Source organism: Musca vetustissima, unplaced genomic scaffold, assembly GCF_032173495.1.
Source record: "Musca vetustissima isolate MV318-11 ecotype Yass unplaced genomic scaffold, APGP_CSIRO_Mvet_v1 utg16866, whole genome shotgun sequence".
Taxonomy (NCBI): domain Eukaryota; kingdom Metazoa; phylum Arthropoda; class Insecta; order Diptera; family Muscidae; genus Musca; species Musca vetustissima.
In genome coordinates this window covers 40360-63997 of record NW_026881560.1, presented here as the reverse complement: position 1 = coordinate 63997, position 23638 = coordinate 40360, and the positions used below count along the sequence as shown (strand labels likewise).

At 34.9% G+C, this 23638-nt stretch overlaps 1 protein-coding gene across 1 annotated transcript in view; it reads right to left on the bottom strand.

The window, feature by feature from the left end:
• Positions 1–2175: 2175 nt before the first annotated feature.
• Positions 2176–23638, bottom strand: part of LOC133327477 (gastrin/cholecystokinin type B receptor-like) — a gene marked incomplete at its 5' end in the record, with an annotated part of 30906 nt that continues 9443 nt past the window's right edge. Inside the window, 3 exons of the mRNA XM_061535995.1 lie at positions 2176–2184; positions 2258–3048; positions 5892–6092. Coding sequence (XP_061391979.1) covers positions 2176–2184; positions 2258–3048; positions 5892–6092 — 1001 coding nt within the window. The remainder of the gene's footprint in view (positions 2185–2257; positions 3049–5891; positions 6093–23638) is intronic.

Here is a 23638-nt window from a genome sequence, read left to right as displayed (position 1 = left end):
GGGACGGACATGCATAAATCGACTTAGAAAGTGATTCTATGCATATTCTCAAAAGGAACCATGGGTCTATCTCGATTATTTTTGCCTGTTACAAACATATGCACAAAGACATAATACCCTGTACCACAGTGTGGTGAAGGGTATAAAAATCAAGGGTTGCCAATTGATTGGTATCGGTGTCATTATGGCTGTGTTGGAAAAAGGCGATACCTTTTGAAAAAAAATTCTATGTTATTTATAACCCCACACAAAGGCAAATAAAACAAGGCGACAGCATTGTGAGATACACGTTGCTTATTTAACATGGCCCCTTGGCCCTTTAACGAACTCGAAAAAATATGTTATATAATGAAATATAATACAAACAAAAAAGGTATTCTATAAAACGTGACAAAATTGTATAAATTCAATTGGCCAAATGGAAACAAAATACAACCGAGTTCGTATGGGCTGTGGTCGGTAATGTCAATAAAGTGATACCTTACACTGTAACGAAAATCATGATTTTGAGGAACTACTAATCGACGTGAATTTTTTTTAACATCTTGAGGAATTTTTTGAGAACTATCAATTTTTATACCCTACAGAACTATGATGTCAGGGTATTATAGCTTTGTGCAGCCCCAAAAGTTTGTAACGCCGCGAAATCTTGGTCCTAGACCCACCTTTAAGTATACCAATCGTCATATCTCGACTATCTGAGTCGATCTAGACATGTGTGTCCGTCCGTCCGTCTGTCCATTATAATTTGTAAACACGATACAGGCCACAATTATGGACCAATCTTCACGAAATTTTGCATGTAGAATGGGTTCTGGCAAATGAAGATCTCTATTGTTTTTTAAAAGATAGGTTAATATTTAGGGAATGAAATGGACTAAAAACATTATTTTTGTCGGGTTTCCTGATCGCTCCAGAGGCCGCAATTATGGCCCATACACCGCGAATTTTTGCAAGGAGAAGGGGATCGGGCCAGAGAATAAACATGCCTGTTTTCATAAAGATCGGTCAATAATTAACGGGTAAAATGGACACTGACTTTTGTGTGAAAAATTACAAAATTTTTATTCTATAGCGTATAGATTTACCCCTGAAGAACCTAGACCCGAGAATTTGACAATATATTCACGAGGAGTGGTTGGCCTTCAAGTTGATACCAATTGCTTTGTCGTATGTACTCGGATGTGAGAATTACACTTAAATGTTTACAGGTACTTACGTAATCAAATATTATTTAGTAACCCATTACCCCACTAGAGGTCGGAAATATAGCGCTGATTGCTTTGAAATTTTCCGTGAGGATCCAGGTGTGATCAAGGACAACGCCTATAATTTCGACGATGATCAGATAATAATATTGGAATGAAGTGGACCGAAAACTTAATTTTTTGTGTTTTTTCGAGTCGGTCGGATTTCTTAATGAATATATTTTGAGGCGTGGATTTCTTTATGAATATTTTTTGAGGCACTATCAATAGACGTGGATTTCTTAGTGAATATTTTTTGAGGCACTATCTATAGACGTGGATTTCTTAGTGAATATTCTTTGAGGGACTATGAATAAGCATGGATTTCTTTATGAATATTTTTTGGAGGCACTATGAATAGGCGTGGATATCTTAATGAATATTTTTTGAGGCACTATCAATAGGCGTGGATTTCTCAATGAATGAAATTATGAATTATATTACATAATGAATTTTTTTTTGAGGCACTATCAATAGGCGTGGATTTCTTTATGAATGAATTTTGAGGGCTATTAATAGGTGTGGGTTTTTAATGAATAGGCGTGAATTTCTTAAAAATATTCTTTGAGGGACTATCAATAGGCGCGGATTTTTCAGTATTATTTGAGAGACCATCTAGGCGCGGTGTTTTTAAAAATTTACCGAGGGATTATATAGCCGTTAATTTTTTAAATTATTTTTATTTGAGAGACTATATTAAGCATTGAGTTTGAAAAAAATTTTGAGGCGCTTTCAATAGGCATGGATTTTTCAAACATTTTTTATTTGAGATGTTTTACTTGAGGTACTACCAGAAGCGTGAATTTTTTTTATAGAATATATTCTTGAGACGAACAGTATTAACTCTCAGACCACATGTAGCGTACCACAACAAAAGGAAATTTAATAAATAAATACGAGTGGCAACATGGCCCAAAACAATTGTCCTTTAAAAGGACTAAACCGACAATAAGAAAAAAAAGAAACACTAAAAAACAATATAACTTACCACAACAAAATTTAGTGGATACGTGATGCTGTTGGTCTTGGTCACTTTCATGATGCAACAGCATTTGGTGTTGATGATAATTGTGGCAATGATTTTGTTGTTGTGGCTGATGTTGCTGTTGAAACAACCTTTGATGTTGATTGCCATACTGTTGTTGATAATGTTTGGTTGATGAAGGTTTCTGGTGCTGCTGCTGTTGTTGGAAAATATCTGTTTCTTGTATTGTATCATCCAAATGGTTTTCTTTGTTCAGGCTAAAGTGGCTGCGCATGATGCTGCCGCCACTACCAATATTGCTTCCAGCTGTTGTAGCATTACCTCCTGCTCCACCACAACAGCCATCACCATTAAGTTTCATTGTGACATTTGTTATGGTCTTTGGACCATGACGACGCAATGAAAATTGAAATCTTAAACGCGACACAGCCGATGACGTTGATGCTAAAGTGGTCATGGATGATGTTGGTGTCGATGTTGTTGTTGTCGTTGATAGATAAGCTCCTTTGCCACCGCAGCTCGTCATACTATACGATGAGCCACATTTTGTGTGGATTGTGGAATATAATTCGTTGGAATTTAATTTGCCATTACAATTGTTGATGTTGCCTGTGCTGGGGCCACTTCCGCTACCGCCGCCAAATATCATTGCCTTTTCAATGCGCATTCCAACGTACAAAGTACGCGTTATTAACGTGTAGGCCACCGATAATATAACCAATGGCAATACCAGCAGCACCAAATCGAGAAAAATATTGTACGGTCTTTCGTACGGCAAAGCATAGGTTGGCCAATTTTCTCGACACTTACGATAACCTGCAATTTGAGGACAATTGTTGGTGTTAATTAAAAACTTAGCTTAAAGGTATGTGAATATTGTGTAAAATAATTCCGTCAATTATTTTGTTTATTTGAAATGGAATTGAGAAGTTTCGACAGAATACTAATAACTAAAATATTTGTTCGTATTGATTTAATTAAGCCTCTAATATTCTAATTAATATTATTTTTTCTAAAGGAAATCTACCAAAAGCGTTGTTTTTTTATTTTCTAAGAATCTATTTTCTATATTATTTGGCGGACTATCAACACGTATGGATTTTTTAAAGAATATTTTAAAGGGACTAACAATCTGTTAATTTTTTTTTTTTTTTTTTGAGGGACTTTCTATAGGCGTGTTTTTTTCAATATTTTTTTGAAGGAGGATGTGTTTTATAGGCGTGTTTTTTCAATATTTTTCGAAAGAGGATGTGTTTTGAAATATTTTTCGAGTAACTATTAAAATGTGTGGATTTTTAAAGAAAAATTTTTGAGGTTGGATTTGTTAAGTATTTTTTGAGGGACTGTCTTTTTTTGCGGATTTGTTAAATAATTTTTATTTGAAGGACTATCAATAGGTACGGATTTTTAACTATTTTTCAGGCACTATTAATAGACTTGGATTTTTAAAGAACTGCTACAGAATGATTTATTTTTTTTGTTAAATATTTTTGGACATATTACTAGCTGCATTAGAGTTTTAAGAAGGTTTTAAGGAAATAATCAGAAGGGAAGATTTTTTTTTATTAATTAGATTTTTTTTTTTTTAATATATTTCTGAGGAACAATCCGAAAATTTCAGGAGCTTGGACTTTCTTGAGAATACAGTTTAGGGATTAAAAAGGGAATTTATTTATTTAATTATTTATCGGAAATGTGGAAGTATTCTTGAGGGATTTTCTAAAGTGTTGATTTTTAAAAAATATTCAGAATTTCGAGGGTGCGAATATTTTAAATATTTAAATATTCCTATACCATGAGGTTGAGTGTATATTAAATTTGGCAAATTTTCTTATCGAATTGGATGTAATTTTTATACCCTTCACCACACTGTGGTACATGGTATTATGTCTTTGTGCATATGAGGCAAAAGAAAACGAGATAGACACATGGTTCCTTTTGAGGATAAGCATCACTTTCTGATTTACGCATGTCCGTCTGTCCGTCGGTCCATGTATTTTTATGAACAAAATACAGGTCGCATTTATGATTTGGATGCAATTTGGCATATGTCACTTATTTGGCCCAAGGACGAACCCTATTGGGAAAAATCGGTTCAGATTTGGATATAGCTCCCATATATATTTTCGTCCGATTTAAGGTAAATGGTGCACCAAAGTCTTTATATATATTTCGATTTGCACGAAATTCGGCATAGGGTACTTAGTTAGATCTAGAATGATGTGTTAGGTTTCCTGAAATCGGTTCAGATTTAGATATAGCTTCTATATCTGATCAAATGAAACATTTAGTATCGGTTGCAGAATGACATGTTTATGGATCCAATTTCATTTTACTGGTCTTTTAAAAATGCGACGTCTGTTGGCATTCATCTGTTGAATATACCCAAAGTGGTGAAGAGTATCATATAGTCGGCACCGTCCGACTTTCCTTACTGGTTAATCCCGGATTTGTGGATGCTAAAAAAATATAATTTTTAATAGCTTCCGATATGGAAGTGCCTTTGATAATAGTCATTTTCGGTATTATGAAGAATATGGGCGAAATTTCCCACCGACGTGGCTGCCATGTGACTTTCCGGTATCTTGGAAGAATTTTGACACAATTTTTCAAGGAAAGGAATGTAGGGCTGAAAAATATCTTTGCAGAAAGTGTTCAATTTAGGTCCATATATTGATATAGTCTACATATAAAGATTTCTCAAAATGTTTGTACCCTCCACCTTGTGGTAGAGTCTATAATAAATTTGTCATTATATTTGCAACCTGGCCTGGGACCCCATAAGGTATATTTACTATTGATCAGGATATAATTCGATGTCGATGATGATTTCATAAAGGCATTCTACATACGTATACGTGTAGAAAACAGTTTAATTATAAACAGTCAATGGACAATTCCTGCCTCTCATTCTTCTCTTGATTATATTATATTCGAATTAACCTCAGAAAAATCTCTCCAAGGTCCTCCGTTATTCAAAGACCCCATTAAATTATTCTGGAATTTATTCATTGTTGGAGTTTGAGATTGTAGGTCTCCTTACGATAGAAGAACATTTGATGTTCATATATGTATGAAACATATATCGATGAACGCTTAACGACCACCATTCGTAAACGATCAATGGGAGAATTTTACCTCTCAAGCTCCTCTTAACGGTATTCTATATGCAAAACTCTCTGATGTAATAAAAGACGTTTTGCATAATTTTTGCACACAAAATTTTTATAGAAATTCTTTTTATTTGAGACCATTTTAAACGATTTTTAATTGTATTTCATTTTTAACATTGTATATTCCAAGTTTTTTTAAATGTGGTTATTTTCGTTTATGTTATTAAAAATCTATTTCCGGCCACCAAAAGTTGTCTTCTGCTCAAAAATATTAAAATATGTTATATCTGCATATATGTTGAATACAAAAAAATAACATTTCACACAAATGTGTAATCTGGTAGAAAAAAAACTCATTTCCCGCTGTACACATTTTCATCGGTAATTTATGAACCAAACTATACGCCTTCCATACTCGTTATATACCACCAATGTAAACCCAACTCAATTAAAATTATTCCCGATCGAATGAATGATATTCCAGGCACATAACTCAAAAGTGAATGAGCTTCCATCGTACCCAAACTCAAAATTTAATTTACTCACCTTGTCGACTTGTTGGCATTAATTGACTGAAAATTGCAATCGGAGTCATACACAACATGCTGCCAAACCAAATGCAGGCAATAATTTTGTACGCATGACTTCTCGTCTGCCAACGTCTCGATCTCAAGGGATGACAAATGGCATAGTAACGTTCACAGGATATGGCCACAAGGGTCCAGGATGAAACCGCTACCGAAGCAGCTGTAAAGATAGTTAATGTGTGATAAGTGTTGAAAATTAACGGCGATTGGAGGACACGAAAATTACTTGTTGATTTTGTTATGTAACTACTGGATGATTAACGTTGATGGCGCATGATGATGATGATAAGGATGATGCGGATGATGGAGGTCATGGCTGCAATGAAGCTGATAATCATATTGTGAGAAATGTCAAATAGATGCGTGTATTTAAATTAAAATGAAAATATTGTTGTGGGTAAAATGTAGTTATTGGTCTATACGTATATTATATTGTATACATATTTATATTGCTGATAGGATTTTTTATGCCACTTTTGTTAACGGATAAGCTTAAAAAAATTTTTTTTATTAAAAAAGTGCGTTTGTGAACAAAAGTTTTATTGAATAATTCTGCTCGTAACCGTCAACAATTACGGTATACCAAATTACTCTCCAATGATTTAGATTGCGGCTAAAACTCCAAAATACAGAAAATTAAGCAGAATATTTATATGGTGCTATATTAAAACATAGGCCTATATATATGGGAAAATATATATGGGAGTTATATCTAAATCTGAACCGATTTTCACGAAACTTAGCACACATCATTCTAGGCTTAATTCAGTACGCTGTGCCAAATTTCGTGCAACTCGAAAGATATTTAGGGACATTGGTGCACCATTTACCTTAAATCGGACGAAAATATATATGGGAGCTATATATAAATCTTTCCCAATTTCAATAGGGTTCGTCCTTGGGCCAAATAAGTGACGTATGCCAAATTTCATCCAATTCGGATAATAATTGCTACCTGTACTTTGTTTACAATTTAACATGGACAGACAGACGGACGGACATGCATAAATCGAATTAAAAAGTGGGTCTATCTTGATTCCTTTTGCCTGTTACAAACATAAGCACAAAGACATAATACCCTGTACCACAGTGTGGTTTGCTACCCAATAAGAACTCAAAGTACCAAATTTCAGCGAATTCGGTCCAAAAATGCGATAAAAACCCCCAAAATACCGAAAATTTGCTACCCAATAAGAACTCAAAGTACCAAATTTCAGCGAATTCGGTCCAAAAATGCGATAAAAACCCCCAAAATACCGAAAATTGGCGCCACCCTTATATGGGGACTATCCGAAAAAATGGACCTATATTTATAATTTTTAGTAGGGAGATTTGCTACCCAATAAGAACTCAAAGTACCAAATTTCAGCGAATTAAGTTAAAAAACGTGCTAAATAACCTCAAAATACCGAAAATTGGGGGGGGGGGGGTACCCTTATATGGGAGCTATGCCTAAACGTGGACCGATTTTCTCCAATTTCAATAGGGTTCGTCCTTGGGCCAATAAGTGACCTGTGCCAAATTTCATCCAAATCGAATCATAAATGCGACCTGTACTTTGTTAAAAAAATACATAGACGGACGGACAGACGGACATGCATAAATCGACTCAGAAAGTGATTCTATGCATATTCTCAAAAGGAACCATGGGTCTATCTCGATTATTTGTGCCTGTTACAAACATATGCACAAAGACATAATACCCTGTACCACAGTGTGGTGAAGGGTATAAAAATATTAACATATATCGATCATTATTGGACATGCTGACGTATGTGTGAATAGAGAGTTTTGCCAATGGTGCTCATACGCCACATGAACCACTCCTCAATATAAAAGTCCGAATTACTTTTTATTTTTTTGGTTGGAGAAAACTGTTCGTTCCAGTTACCGAAATATAAGGCAATAGAAAATAATACATCTTGTTGGACACACACCATAATAATATATTAAGGGAACCCCCCCCATTCTCGATTTTTTATTTTTAAGATTTTAAATGGGCTGGTAAATGAATACCAATGCTTGTTAAGGTTTGTAACTTGGCACATATATATTTGAAGATTTAAAAAGGAAGAAAAATAATTTACAAAAATTTGTTGTTGTTGTTTTGTTGTTGTTTTTTGGGTGCAAAGAAAAGTCCACATTTTCGATGGCGGGCATGATAACTCCTCACTGGAACATCGGAATCCGAAAATTCCAACTGTGTTAGAAAGAGGACATGTCTGGATCTCGTATGAACTAGGATTATTGACTTCGCTCTAAAATTAACAAAATGGTGGACCTTTGAAAAAATTTTTTTGGAAAATCGCCGATTTTTTACCAAAAACCATGTTAAAAAATAAGGAAGATCTTCACCGATTGGCTTTATCCTAGTTCATACGAGAGCTATACACTCTCAGAGAAACGCTGCAAAATTTGGAACCGATTGGATTATTGGTTTTTGAGTTGTCGTGCCCGCCATTCACAAAAAAATGTTTAGAGTAAAACGCGTTTAAAGTTTGAGAAGCCCTTTAGCCGTCACTTAATGTTGATACAATAAATCGGCTATATCTTCAAGAGTTCTTGAGATTTTCACTTGAAATTTTGTAGAGACATTCCTTAATCAGTGTAGATTCGAATTATATCAACAAAAATTTTGACACCGAGAATGGGGGGGGTCCCCTTAAATGACATAAGTATTCTACATTCGGACGAATAAAGTTTCCTTTCTAAAACAAAGCTGTCATATAAGTCATAATATGGTCCATTGTTTAAATAAAAATACACTCAGTTTTTACATATTTACAACAAATGTCAGACACACCAACAAATATAGTGTTTTTATAAAGTCCTTATCTGTTTACTTGCCACAGGAACATGCCAACTACAGGAATATCACTTTCCTTTCTATTCTCCAGAACAAAACAAGAGAAATAAACGGAAACTTTTAGTTTCTAGTTTTATGTGAATAGGAAATTGTTCGTTTAGTTGTTTTACGATAACATATACTTTTATAGTACTTAATATTTATGTAGTGTGTTATATGTTCGAATTACAATTTGTATTGATTGGCTTGGTATCAAGCGCATATATATTTATGTAAACAAAACGAAGTAAACGGTTATCCATGTCATGGTCTCAAAAGTATGGGACTGCAGTTCTATCAAACTAACCAATTTTTATTCTTGTATTTGAAAATCTGACATTGACGGAACTGGATCGCTTAACTATCCCACAACATAAACAATTAAAAAAAAATATATCAAAATATACTATAACCAATAAGGAAAGTAGTAAAGTCGGACTGGGCCGACTATATGATACCCTTCACGACTTTGGCTATATTCTACATATGTATCCTACCAGACATCGCCTTTTCGAAAGACCATAGACATGATATTAAACGAACTTAAATATGTGATCTCTATATAATTGTAAACCGATTAACATCAATCCCTGCACATGCCATTCTGCAGCATATAATAAATTTTGTAAAACGATTTTCGCGAAACTTAGCACACATCATTCCAGACTTAATTTAGTACACTAGACCTAATTTCCTGCAAATCGAAAAAAACATAGGGACTTTGGTGCACCATTTACATAAAATCGGATAAAAATATATATGGGAGCTATATCTAAATCCGAACCTATTTTCACGACACTTAGCAAACATCATTTTAGACTTAATTCAGTACGCTATACCAAAATTCGTGCAAATCGAATGATATATAAGGGCTTTGGTGCACCATTTATATTAAATCGGACGAACATATATATGAGAGCTATATCTAAAACAGAACCGATTTTCACGATACTTAGTACACATCATTTTAGACTTAATTTAGTACGATATGTCAAAATTCGTGCAAATCGAATGATATATAAGGTCTTTGGTGCACCATTTACCTAAAATCGGTCGAAACTATATATGGGAGCTATATCTAAATCTGAAGCGATTTTCACGAAACTTAGCACACATCATTCTAGACTTAATTCACTAAGCTGTACCAAATTTCGTGCAAATCGAATGATCTGTAGGGACTTTGGTGCACCATATATATTAAATCGGTCGAAAATACATATGGAAGCTATATCTAAACCTGAACCGATTTTCACCAAATTCGTCCTTGGGCCAAATAAATGAGCTCTGCCAAATTTCATCCAAATCGGATTACAAATGCGACCTGTACTTTGTTATACCCTTCACAACTATGTTATCAGGGTATTGTAATTTTGTACATCCCCAAGAGTGTGTAACGCCGCGAAATATTGGTCCTAGACCCACCTTTAATTATACCGATCTTCATATCACGACTAGCTGAGTCGATCTAGACATGTGTGCCCGTCCGTCCCTCCTTCTGTCTATTATAATTTGTAAATACGATACAGGCCACAGCCGTAACGCCGCGAAATATTGAATGGTCCTAAGACCCACCTTTTTTTATAAAGATCGGTCGTATTTAGGGGATAAATGGACTAAGTCTATTTTTGTTTTTTTCTGCAAACACGATTATAGGCCGCATTTTATTCTATAGCCCAATCTCCACGAAATTTTTCATGTAGGATGGGTTCGGCCCAATGAAGATCCCTATTGTTTTTGGTAAAGATCGGTTAATATTTAGGGGATGAAATGGACCAAATATTTAATTTTTGTCGGTTTTTCTGGTCGCTCCAGTGGCCACAATTACAGCCCAAACATCTCGAATTTTTACATGGAGAAGGGGATTGGACCAAAGAATAAGCATGCCTGTTTTGATAAAGATCGGTCAATATTTAGGGGGTCAAATTCTATAGCGTATATATTTTTGCTCCTGATGGACGTTGACCCGAGAAATAAATAGTATATCCAAGAGGAGTGGTTGGCCGTTAAATTGATATCAATTATATTGTCATATGTACTCGGAAGTGGGAGTTACACTTAAATGTTTACACTAAATAACTTATTATTATTTTTTTGTTCCATGATTCCAGTTATATATATTTTCGCCCTAAAACTTATTATTATTTTTTTTATTCAATCTATATGCCACATAAGTCGAACATCACAACACAACCCGTAGTGAAGGGAATACGGAGAAGTAATTAGAAGCGCTGTACGGAAGATATGCTGTTGTAAGGAAGATATGCTGTTGAGCTCTAATCGGGTAAGATGGTGCCATTATCACGAAATATTACCCAGACTTGGAATAAAAATCCACAGACATATAGAGTTCTGTGGTAGTTGTGTAGGATATCTGATGGTCGGCCGGTCCGACTATACTGCTACACTCACTGGTTTACAATTTAACATCAACAGACGGAAGGACGGACATGCATAAATAGACTCAGATTACTTTTGCCTGTTGCAAACATATGCACAAAGACATAACCAAAGATGGTCCGTCATAAACAGTGACGTAAATGGCATATATTTCCGACTTATAATACATACGACAGAAACGTCGTAAACCCAAAAAGGTCAGATATATGTAAAATTAATATTTATCCTTGAAAATAACTGTATATGATGATATAACGTTTACTACATTTTATGCCTATGTACACATAACCTTGAAAGTCACATAAAATCTAATCGAATTAGACAAACAAAGTTTAATGCAATTCACACACACACACAATGAAAACTACCATAGAAAGCTATAAACACAATATGGCTATGAACCATATATATAGAAACTGTCAAATACTTATTAACATAAATGTATTATTACAAAAATAAAATAAGCAGAAATACTATGTACGAAGACATACGTTCATAGGGTGAAATAATTTTTATTCTCAAAATCACAAGGATACAAAACAAATTTATAAAAATGTATTACGCACTATTAATTTGAAAACTTTCCGTTGGAATTTTCCTCACACCAATGTACCACAAAAACACCATACATCACACCTCAACAACCATACATATAATCCAAATATTTAAATGTAAAATCAAGCCACACATTGAACTGAATAATAAATCACAGAATGTTCGGTTTAATTATTTACCCACACAATTTAGCCAGAAAGGCAAACTTTTGCCAACATTCAAATTTAGCAGAGAAAAATCAAAGAACCAACCAGCCAACCATCACGCAGATAACGTGTAAAACTTTGAAATGGTTTTAATGAATTCCGGGTAAAACGGAATATGTGTATGTAGCACATATTGGATTTTGGGTTACAAATTGTGCTGTAAAGTGTTTATATTATTTTTTTGGTGGAGAAATCGGTGGTGTTTGCACGTTTATATTGAAATGATAGGAAATTATTGTACTATGTTGTACGGTGATATAATTTTATTTTGCAAAACCAGTAAGGAAAGTTCGGACGGTACCTTTCTCCATATTGGGTATATACAAAATATGTTCATAAGTTTCTTATTGTAGGGTATAGTAATTTAAGCCAATCATAACAAACGTCGTTCTCTAATAATTTTGGTCCTACATGTACAATAGCCTGTCGATAGAATCCTTGAAAGACAATTGGTATGGAATCGGAAAAATTACATATGTGATTTATATGGATATATGAAATGTTATTCGGAAATATATGTTATTCAAAATTGCATGCCAATTTGGTAGACCTAGGAATTTCGCCTATATGAAATCGAAAAAAAATATGTATGAGAACTATATGTAAATCCGGATCAATTGGAAACCAGTAAGGAATGTTCAAACGAGGAAACGAGGGCGACTATATGATAGCCTTCAAATATTTCACAACGGCACAAAATTGAGACTCTAAAAATATTTTTAAAAACCAGCAAGCGGAGCAGTATAGTCGGACGGGCCGACCATATGATACCCTACACAACTTCCACGAAACACTAATTTTCTGTTGATTTATATTCTGAGCTTGGGCAATATTTCGCGATATTTGAACCATCTGGACCAACTAGAGGCCGACAATTATTACTAATGTTCAGTACAGCCTTTCTAATTACTTGTCCAGATTCCCATCCCTTGTGTTGTGACCTTCTTATTCCCATTGGAGCCTATAGATCGACTCGAAAAAACACAAAAAAATTAAGTTTTCGGTCCACTTCATCACAATATAATCGTCACGGAAAATTATAAGCATTATCCTTGACCATAACTGCAACTTCATGGAACATTTTAAAGCGATCAGCTCTATATTTCCGCCCTCTAGTGTGGTAAAGGGTTACTAAATAATATCTGTATACATATGCACCTGCAACTGTTTAAGTGCAACTCCCACATTTGAGTACATATGACCATATAATTGGTATCAATTTAAAAGCCAACTACTGCCCTTGGATATACCAAAAACTTTTCGGGTCTATGTCCTTCAGATGTGAATCTATACGCTATAGAATACAAATTTTGTAATTTTTCACACAAAAGTCAGGGTCCATTTGACCCGCTAAATATTTACCGATCCTTATCAAAACAGGCGTGCTTATTCTATGTAAAAATTCGCGATGTTCGGGTCATAATTGCGGCCTCTAGAGCTACCCGAAAAGACGATAAAAATTAAGTACTTGGTCCATTCCATCCCATAGATATTAACCGATCTTTACCAAAAACAATAGGGGTCTTCATTGGGGAGAACCCATCCTACATGCAAAATTTCGTGAAGATTGGTCTATAACTGTGGCCTGTATCGTGTTTACAAAATATAATGGACAGACGGACGGACACACATGTCTAGATCGACTCAGCTAGTCGAGATATGACGATCGGTATACTTAAAGGTGGGTCTAGGACCAATATTTCGCGGCGTTACAAACTCTTGGGGCTGCACAAAGCTATAATACCCTGACAACATAGTTGTGTAGGGTATAAATATTCACCTGTATCGGGACACTACAATTTTTTAAAAAATCGTCTCCTTTATAGGGACCACAAATATAATATTTTTAAAATATCGTCTTCCGTATTGGAACCCCAAAAATATTCTTACACCAGTTGAACCGGGCCGACCATACGATACCCTACACAACTACCACGGAACTCTAACATTCTGCTGATGTTTATTTTCGAGCCTGGGCAATATTTCTGATATTTGCACCCTTTTGCCCGATTAGAGGTCAACAGCAGCTCTTCCTTACACTGACAAATTTTCCGAAACCTTCTAATTACTTGTCCAGATTCTGTTCACCGTTGGTTGTGTTGTGATGTTTGGCTTATAATTGTTTCATATATATCGACCTAAAAAACAAAAGTATTCGGTCCACTTCATCCCAATATTATTATCTTTGACCATACCTGGACCCTTATGGAAAATTTCAAAGCGATCAGCGCTATATTTCCGGTCTCTAGTGTGGTAAGGGGTTACTAAATAATATATGAATACGTAGGTGCTGTAAATTTTTGGCCCAATTCCCTTTTCCATGTAAAATTTCGCGATTTCGATTTGCGACCTCTGGAGCGACCAGAAAAACCAAAAAAAAAAAAAAACTAAGTATTTGGTTCATTCATCCCCTAAATAGTATTCGATCTTTACCAAAAACAATAGCCTATATGTTGTTTTTTTTTTTTAATTAAAATGGACAGACGGATGGACACACATGTCTAGATCGACTTAGCTAGTCGAGATTTGACGATCGGTATACTTAAAGGTGGGTCTAGGACCAAAATCGACTCATGTTGTGGCTCCTCAAAAACTTTTTTAAAAAAATCGCCTCATGTTGTGGCTCCTCATAAACATTTTTAAAAAATCCACGCCTATATAGATTCCCTTAAAATATTTTTTATATAGAGTCCCTTACAGGTTTTAAAAAGCTCAACACTTGTTGAACGTTTTCTATAGAAAATAAAAGATTTCTGTATTTCCTTCAGAGGACTTCTAAGGGTCCTGTATAGAAATTCGAGCTATATAGAGTCCCTTAAAAATTTTTAAAAAATCCCCGCCTATATAGAGTCATTTAAAAACATTTTTAAAAAATCCACGCCTATATAGAGGCCCTTAAACTTGATTTAAATTACTCACTTCAAGAGATATAGTACGCACCAGACAGAAATTCGTAAATCGACACTATTATGTCTGAAACGTATTTGAGCTCTAAAAGCAATATTTCAATATTTTGACGTAGCAAAGCATATACCCTTTTTAGCCATATGGCTGATTGTAAAAATAGTTGGGTCAAGGCTAATTTAACCTATTTTTTATTTGCTTAAGTTAAATTATTCATAAATTCCAAACATATGTGATGCGATAAGATTTCTTCAAAAGTTATTTTTTTTGTTTTTGACATATTGTCACTGACCTACTAAGTTATTGACTCTGACGCCCAATTGTCTCCGAAACTTTTACCAATTTGTATACCATAACAAAAGTAAAAGGATAACAAAGGATATTAAATTTTCTATTCAAATCCAATCTGAAACTTGAGAAATATGATTATTTGTAAAAAAGAAACATTAAGTTAGGGTCACAAAAAATATATAAATATAACAAGTCTCATTTTCATGGTTACCAAACAATTGGATATTTTTTATTTTAATAAATTCCTTTTTAGATATCCTTTTCTGAATAATAATAAGTTTATATAACTTATTGAAATTTTAAACATGTTTTGGTCGTAATCTAATTCATAATGCAGAACAGAATGGAAAAAATGCCAATAAATCTGGTATTTACGAAATATTTTAAGAATGGAATAAATAATAAGAATAAAAATGCCCACTCACATAATGACGATACCTCATTAGGAATATGAAAATAAATGACCAGCGAAAAAAAGTAGCCGATATTATTACAACAAAATCTTTACGAAATGTTTCCATTGAAAATTAATGCATATTTAAGCCGTGGAATGACAAATAGCCCTAGGCTATTTATATACAATGACATCATTGCTAAAGTCGTCCCCTTAGGAGGAGGCAAAAAAAGTTTTTCATCAAAATTAGTCCATGGAATGCAAGCTGTAATAAAATTGGCTTAATAAAATACTTTTTTTTTTTGTTTTTACGCTTCACACTCCTAAACAAATTCCAAGACTATAAATCCTTATACACGAAATAATAGATGTCCTCAACGTTGATTCCTTTGTCATTTCATCAAAAAAAGAAATCTTATCACATAAAAAAATTACATAAAAATGTCAAGCCCATTGGCACACTTCAACGGCAATAAATAGGTGTAATGAAAAAACGAGGAGAAATCATAGATAACCAGGATATGATAGGAATGTGAATGTGAACTAATGCAAGCCCTGTCAAATGTGTAATAAAAAAGGGGCAGAATAGAAAGGCGAAAAGGAAAAGGGTATAGTCGACGTAGCGACAATAACTTTTTATAGAAACTCGTAACGATTAGAACAAAGGCGGTGCCGAATATTTTATACCCTACACCATTTATGTGTATATAAATTTGTAAGTATTAGATTAAAATTATAATACCTTATAACTACATATTTGTAAGCAGTATTTTCCACTACTAGATCGTTGCAGGACTATTGACATGCAATTTGACGAAATTAAGTAAGTCATCTATATCTATAAGTGAATCGACGTCAAACAATTCATACACACGTCATTCGTCAAATTTTGATGTCAAAACCAATTTATGGTATATTGTAGGTTTATGTTGAATGAATCCTGAATGTATATTTATGTGGTCCTCAGACTTCGACTCATGAAAAACGGGCTGACCTGGGTTTGGACTTCAGACTTCTAAATGTACCATAAGATACATAAAGAACAAATTGAAACGATGTTAATATCGTCCAAGCCGAACTTTTTATACTCTCAACCATGAGGATGGCATTCTAAATATCTAAAATTAAGGGGCTCCTAGGAAAAAGTTAAATTTATAGTGGAACCTTGAATATACCGAAACGGACGTGAGAAAAAGATCATTACCAATAGTCATTTTGGACAGTAAAATTTGATAACCAATGTGAATAAAAATTACAGCCAATTCAGTTGAAAAACATGTCTAAAATTCCTAAAATACCGAAATACACTAAAATTTGGATATACAATGTGAACCCAAAATGCAAAATTTAAACGTGTGAGTATGGTCGGGCGGGGCCGATCATACGATACCCAACACAACTATCACGGAACTCTAACTTTTTTCGGATGTTTACTTCGAGCCAGGGAGGTCGAGCCGATTAGAGGTCAAAATCACCTCTTCCTTACACTGATATATTTTCCAAATATTACTAAAATTTAGTACAGTCCTTCAAATTACTTGTCCAGATTCCCTTCATCTTGGGATGTGTTGTGATGTTCGGCTTATAATTGTGGCTCATAGATCGACGCGAAAAAAAAACAGAAAAAATTAAGTTTTAGGTCAATTTCATACCAGTGAGCGGAGCAGTATAGTCGGACGGGGCCGACCATACGATACCATACACAACTACCACAGAACTTTTTCGAATTTTTATTCCGAGCCTGGGTATTATTTCGTGGTAGTTGCACCTTCTTTCCCGATTAGAGGTCAACAGCACCTCTTCCTTACACTGACATATTTTCCGAATATTACCCATATTCAGCACAGCCTTTCTAATTACTTGTTCATATTCCCTTTACCGTGGATTGTGTTGTGATGTTCGGCTTATAATTGTAGCCTATAGATCGAATCGAAAAAAAAACACAAGCAATAAGTTTTCGGTCCACTTCATCCCAAAATTATTATCTGATCATCACCGAACATTATAGGCGTGGTCCTTGACCATAACTAAAACCTCATGGAATATTTCAAGCGATCCTCTAGTGTGGTAATGGTTTATTAAATAATATCTGAATACGTAAGTACCTCTAAATATTTACGTATAACTCCCACATCCCACTATAATTGGAATCAATTTAAAGGGCAATAACTCATCTTGGATATACTATCAACTTCTCGGCTCTATGTCCCACAGGAGTAAATATATACGCTGTAGAATACAAATTTTGTCATTTTTCACACAAAAGTCAGGGTCCATTTGACCCGCTAAATATTGACCGATCTTTATCAAAACATGCATGCTTATTCTCTGGCCCGATCCCCTTCTCCATGCTAAATTTCGCGGTGTTTGGGCCATAATTGCGGCCTCTGGAGCGACCAGAAAAACCGACAAAAATTTAGTATTTGGTCCATTTCATCCCCTAAATATTACCCGATCTTTTCCAAAAACAATAGGGGTCTTCATTGGCCAGAACCCATCCTGCAAAATTTCGTGAAGATTGGTCCATAACTGTGGCCTGTATCGTGTTTACAAATTATAATGGACAGACGGACGGACGGACGGACGGACACACATGTCTAGATCGACTCAGCTAGTCGAGATATGACGATCGGTATACTTAAAGGTGGGTCTAGGACCAATATTTCGCGGCGTTACAAACATTTGGGGCTGCACAAAGCTATAATACCCTGACAACATAGTTGTGTAGGGTATAAATATAGCCAATTCGGTTGAAAAACATGTAAAAAACCCTGAAAATGCGAATACGGAAGGTATCGTTATCAGAGCTCTATCTAAAATATTGCGATCTCTATCGGGATTTCAACATACGAACAGACAGACAGGAATAAATGGACATAGAATTTTATTCTGATCAAGAATATATATACTTTGCAAACGGAATGACAAATATAAATTTAATATACACCCTACCATATGGTGGAGGGTATAAAAACGGAATATAGCATTAAATAAATGGTAGGTAGACGTTAAAAATTAATAACCATGAAATTATTGCATGTCAGGTTGTAGTTTGATGAGTAATGTAGAACTCCTACTCCTCCTGAAAAATGTAAAACTCCTACCAAATCTTCAATAAAAATCTCTTAAAGAGATATGTGACACATCACCAAATAGAAGTAAACACATGTACACAAACCTCATGACCAATACAACGCCTTTGTAATAACGGTCCCTAAGTCATAGTGTAGTACAGAGTGTTATGTCCTTATGCATATGTTTGAAACATGCAACGTTGCACAAAAAAATGTACGCATATCTGAAATTTTGTAATTATATTCCATTTGTTTCCGGAATGGCACATTTTATTATGTTATTAGTTATTGATATAGCCTCATATAACTTTGCCCACTAAATTGCATTATTTTATAAAGTTTAGTCCACGTTTAAGGGTTTTGAGATTTAAAAAATGTCCTGTCTGTATTGTTACACTTTTTATACCCTACACAACTATGTTGTCAGGGTATTATAGCTTTGTGCAGCCCCAAATGTTTGTAACGCCGCGAAATATTGGTCCTAGACCCACCTTTAAGTATACCGATCGTCATATCTCGACTAGCTGAGTCGATCTAGACATGTGTGTCCGTCCGTCCGTCCGTCCGTCTGTCCATTATAATTTGTAAACACGATACAGGCCGCAGTTATGGACCAATCTTCACGAAATTTTGCATGTAGAAAGGGTTCTGGCCAATGAAGACCCCTATTGTTTTTGGAAAAGATCGGTTAATATTTAGGGGATGAAATGGACCAAAAACTTTATTTTTGTCGGTTTTTCTGGTCGCTCCAGAGGCCGCAATTATGGCCCAAACACCGCGAATTTTTGCATGAAGAAGGGGATCGGGCCAGAGAATAAGCATGCATGTTTTGATAAAGATCGGTCAATATTTAGCGGGTCAAATGGACCCTGACTTTTGTGTGAAAAATGACAAAATTTGTATTGTATGGCATATATATTTACTCCTGGAGGATGTAGACCCCAGGAGTTGATAGCATATCCAAGAGGAGTGGTTGGCCTTTAAATTGATACCAAATATAGTGATGTATCTACTCAGATGTGGGTGTTACTGTCAAATATTTAAAGGTGCTTACGTATTCAGATATTATTTAGTAACCCATTACCACATTAGAGGGTGAAATATCGCGCTGATGACTTTGGAATATTTCATGAAGTTCCAGTTATGGTCAAGAACAACGCCTACAATTTTCAGTGATGATCAGATTAAAATTTTGGGATGAAATGGACCGCAAACATAATTTTTGTATGTTTTCGAGTAGAGTATAATCCGAAAATCACAACACAACCCACCGTGAAGGTAATCTGGACAAGTAATTATAAGGACTAGACTGAATATTCGAAAAAAAAAGTAAGGAAGATGTGTTTTTGGCCTCTAATCGGACAAGAGGGGGCAAATATCTCGAAATATTACTCAGACTCGGAATAAACATCCTCAGAAAGTTTGAGTTCGTGGTAGTTGTGTAGGGTATCGTATGGTCGGCCCCGTCCGACTATACTGCTCCGCTCACTGGTTTGGTATGTCTTCTATATTATGATCCATCCCATTAATCATTAGATCAGTGCCCAATGGTGTAATTGTTAGGAAAAGTTACTGGAATTTAGTATCTTTGTAATTTCACATATTTTTAATATTTCCGACGTATATACCTTACTCGCTGAAGCATAGTTCCACGTAAAATTGGAATTTTATTACACATAACTTCTATGGTGGAAGTTATCAAAAGTTCAGCCCGGCCGAACTTAACGCCTTTTTTACATGTTCATTTTCTGATTTCCTAATGTTATGTATACCTCAAGTCTAATAGCGTAACGAAACAACAAACAATAAATTTTAAAGGTCACAGCTCATTGAAGATAAAATCAAAACATTGTTTTCACCGTTAGTATTTTCTAGACAGCTTAATCACTTTCAAGGCTTTTGCATTTATTCAAAGCATTCCAACATTGACAAATTATACCAAAAATTCCCCAATGAGCCACTAGGAGGAATATGTCAATGATGTTGGTAAAACCTAAAAAACCAAACATTCACTAATAAAAACCTGAGCCCTCAAGAACAAAGGGCTATGAAAAAGAACATATTAAGATATGGCTGGTTGAAATTCTGTAGGAAAATGCTTTCCTTCAAGAATGTCTTTTTTTGCTTCATTTTTTGTACAAAAAGAACAAAAAACGTACATATCAAATATAGACATGTTTGATGAAGATTTTTGCAAAAAGAACATGAAAAAAACATTTGTCAATATTCAAGGACCGCAATTATGGTTACGTCAATAAATCTGCAACACATTCCTTTATGCTATGTAACGTTTTGTTATTTGTTGTATGTGGGAAAGCTGGGATACGATTTAATAAATGTGTTTGTGTGTACATGTTACCACATGTCTTTTGCAATCCCTAAATATTTGGCCATCTGGAAAATGAAACTAAGTGATTTTTTTTGCAGAAGGGTTCAGGGAGAAATAAATAGCAGCAAAAGTAAAAACGGGAACACACATTGAACAAGGGCGTTATAAGTTGCCTAGCCCACCCATTAAACTTCCTATGGTGTTGGTGTAAAAAGAATAGGTCTTCCTTATTTTCCACCTCCATCATTTCTATTAATAGAATTGGAATGTCATAAGAAACAACTGCTTTTTTTGAGTACATGTGAGGGTATGTTGTGGGAAAACGTGAATGTGGTACAAAAAACTCTTAGTAACACATTTAAATGTTATTCCATTGCGGTATTTGGAAATGTAACATGTGGGCGGACAATAGTTCAAAAGAAATGTTGAAACAACCTAAACATTGAAAAAGCAGTAAGGAAAGTAGTAAAGTCAGACTGAGCCGACTATATGATACCCTTTACCACTTTGGGTATATTCTACATATGTATCTGAAAAGACTTCGCTGCACTGTTCAAAATTTAATCCAGAGATTAATTTATATTAACTTCAGTACGTTGTGTCAATCGGCCTAGCTATGGATCTTTAGTGCACAATTTATTTAAAACCGGACGAAAATATATATATATATATATATATATATAGGAGGTATACACACCATTCTAGACTTAATTTAGTACGCTATGCCAAAATTCTTGCCAATCAACAAATTTGCAGGGACTTTGGTGTACCATTTATCTAAAATCGGCGGAAACTATATATGGGAGCTATATCTAAATTTGAATCGATTTTCACGAAACTTAGCACACATCATTCTAGAACCAATTCAGTAGGCTATACCAAATTTCGTGCAAATCGAAAGATATATAGGGACTTCGGTGCACCATTTAAATAAAATCGGGCGTTACTATATACGGGAGCTATATCTAAATCTGAACCGATTTTCACGAAATGTAACACACATCTTTCTAGACTTAATTCAGTACGCTATGTGCAAATTGAAGCATATTTTGGGAATTTGGTGCATCATTTACTTAAAATCGGACGAAAATATATATGGGAGCTATATCTAAATCTATGCCAAATTTCGTGCAAATTGAAGCATATTTTGGGACTTTGGTGAACCATTTACCTAAACTCGGACAAAAATATATATGGGAGCTATATCTAAATCTGAAACGATTTTTACGAAATTCAACACACATCTTTCCAGGCCTAATTCAGTACGCTATGCCAAATTTCGTGCAAATCGAAGGATATATAGGGACTTTGGTGCACCATTTACCTAAAATCGGGCGTTACTATATACGGGAGCTATATCTAAATCTGAACCGATTTTCACGAAATGTAACACACATCTTTCTAGACTTAATTCAGTACGCTGTGCCAAATTTCGTGCAAATCGAAGGTAAATAGGGACTTTGGTGCACCAATTATATAAAATCGGACGAAAATATAATGGGAGCTATATCTAAATCTGAACCGATTTTTCCCAATTTCAATAGGGTTCGTCCTTGGGCCAAATAAATGAGCTGTGCCAAAATTCATCCACTTCGGATCAAAATTGCGACCTGTACTTTGTTTACAATTTAACATGGACAGACAGACGGACAGACGGCCATGCATAAATCGACTCAGAAAGTGATTATATGCATATTCTTAAAAGGAACCATGGGTCTATCTCGATTCCTTTTGCCTGTTACAAACATATGCACATAATACCCTGTACCACAGTGTGGTGAAGGGTATAATAATCAATTTTAGTTCATGTTACTGCGATGCCTTTTTAAACGTCTTTCAATCGAATTAGTAAATGTTCAACTTCTCATGGTGCGTTAAATATCGTTACATACCGATCCATTTTTTTGGTATTTTGAAGGACATAGCCATATTTTCCCATCGATGTTGCTGTAATTTTTGTATAAAGTGTTTTTGAAGACTGACATACATATATTATCAATATATGTCCCTGTTTTGAATATCAGCCATATAAGATAGCACACAATTGCCAGTATTTTGCACCCCGTAGCCACATTTTCCCTATGTAGTGGATTTTGTTTGTCATTCCAGGGTATTGGAGTGTAAACACATATTTGCAGAAAATTCTCTCTATAGGTCCACGATGTTATATACCTCAATACTGGGGTCTCGCCCGATTTTCTGTATTATAAGACTAACTATAATTTAGCATATCTCATTCCTGGTGAAAAAAAGAATTGTTAGGAAATTCTTCAATATAATTATACCCTACACAACTGTGTTGTCAGGGTATTATAGCTTTGTGCAGCCCCAAAAGTTTATAACGCCGCGAAATATTGGTCCTAGACCCACCTTTAAGTATACCGATCGTCATATCTCGACTAGCTGAGTCGATCTAGACATGTGTGTCCGTCCGTCCGTCTGTCCATTATAATTTGTAAACACGATACAGGCCACAGTTATGGACCAATCTTCACGAAATTTTGCATGTAGGATGGGTTATGGCCAATGAAGACCCCTATTTTTGGGAAAGATCGGTTAATATTTAGGGGATGAAATGGACCAAATACTACATTTTTGTCCGTTTTTCTGGTCGCTCCAGAGGCCACAATAATGGGCCGAGCATCGTGAAATTTTGCATGGAGAAGGGGATCGGGACAAAGAATAAGCATACCTGTTTTCATAAAGATTGG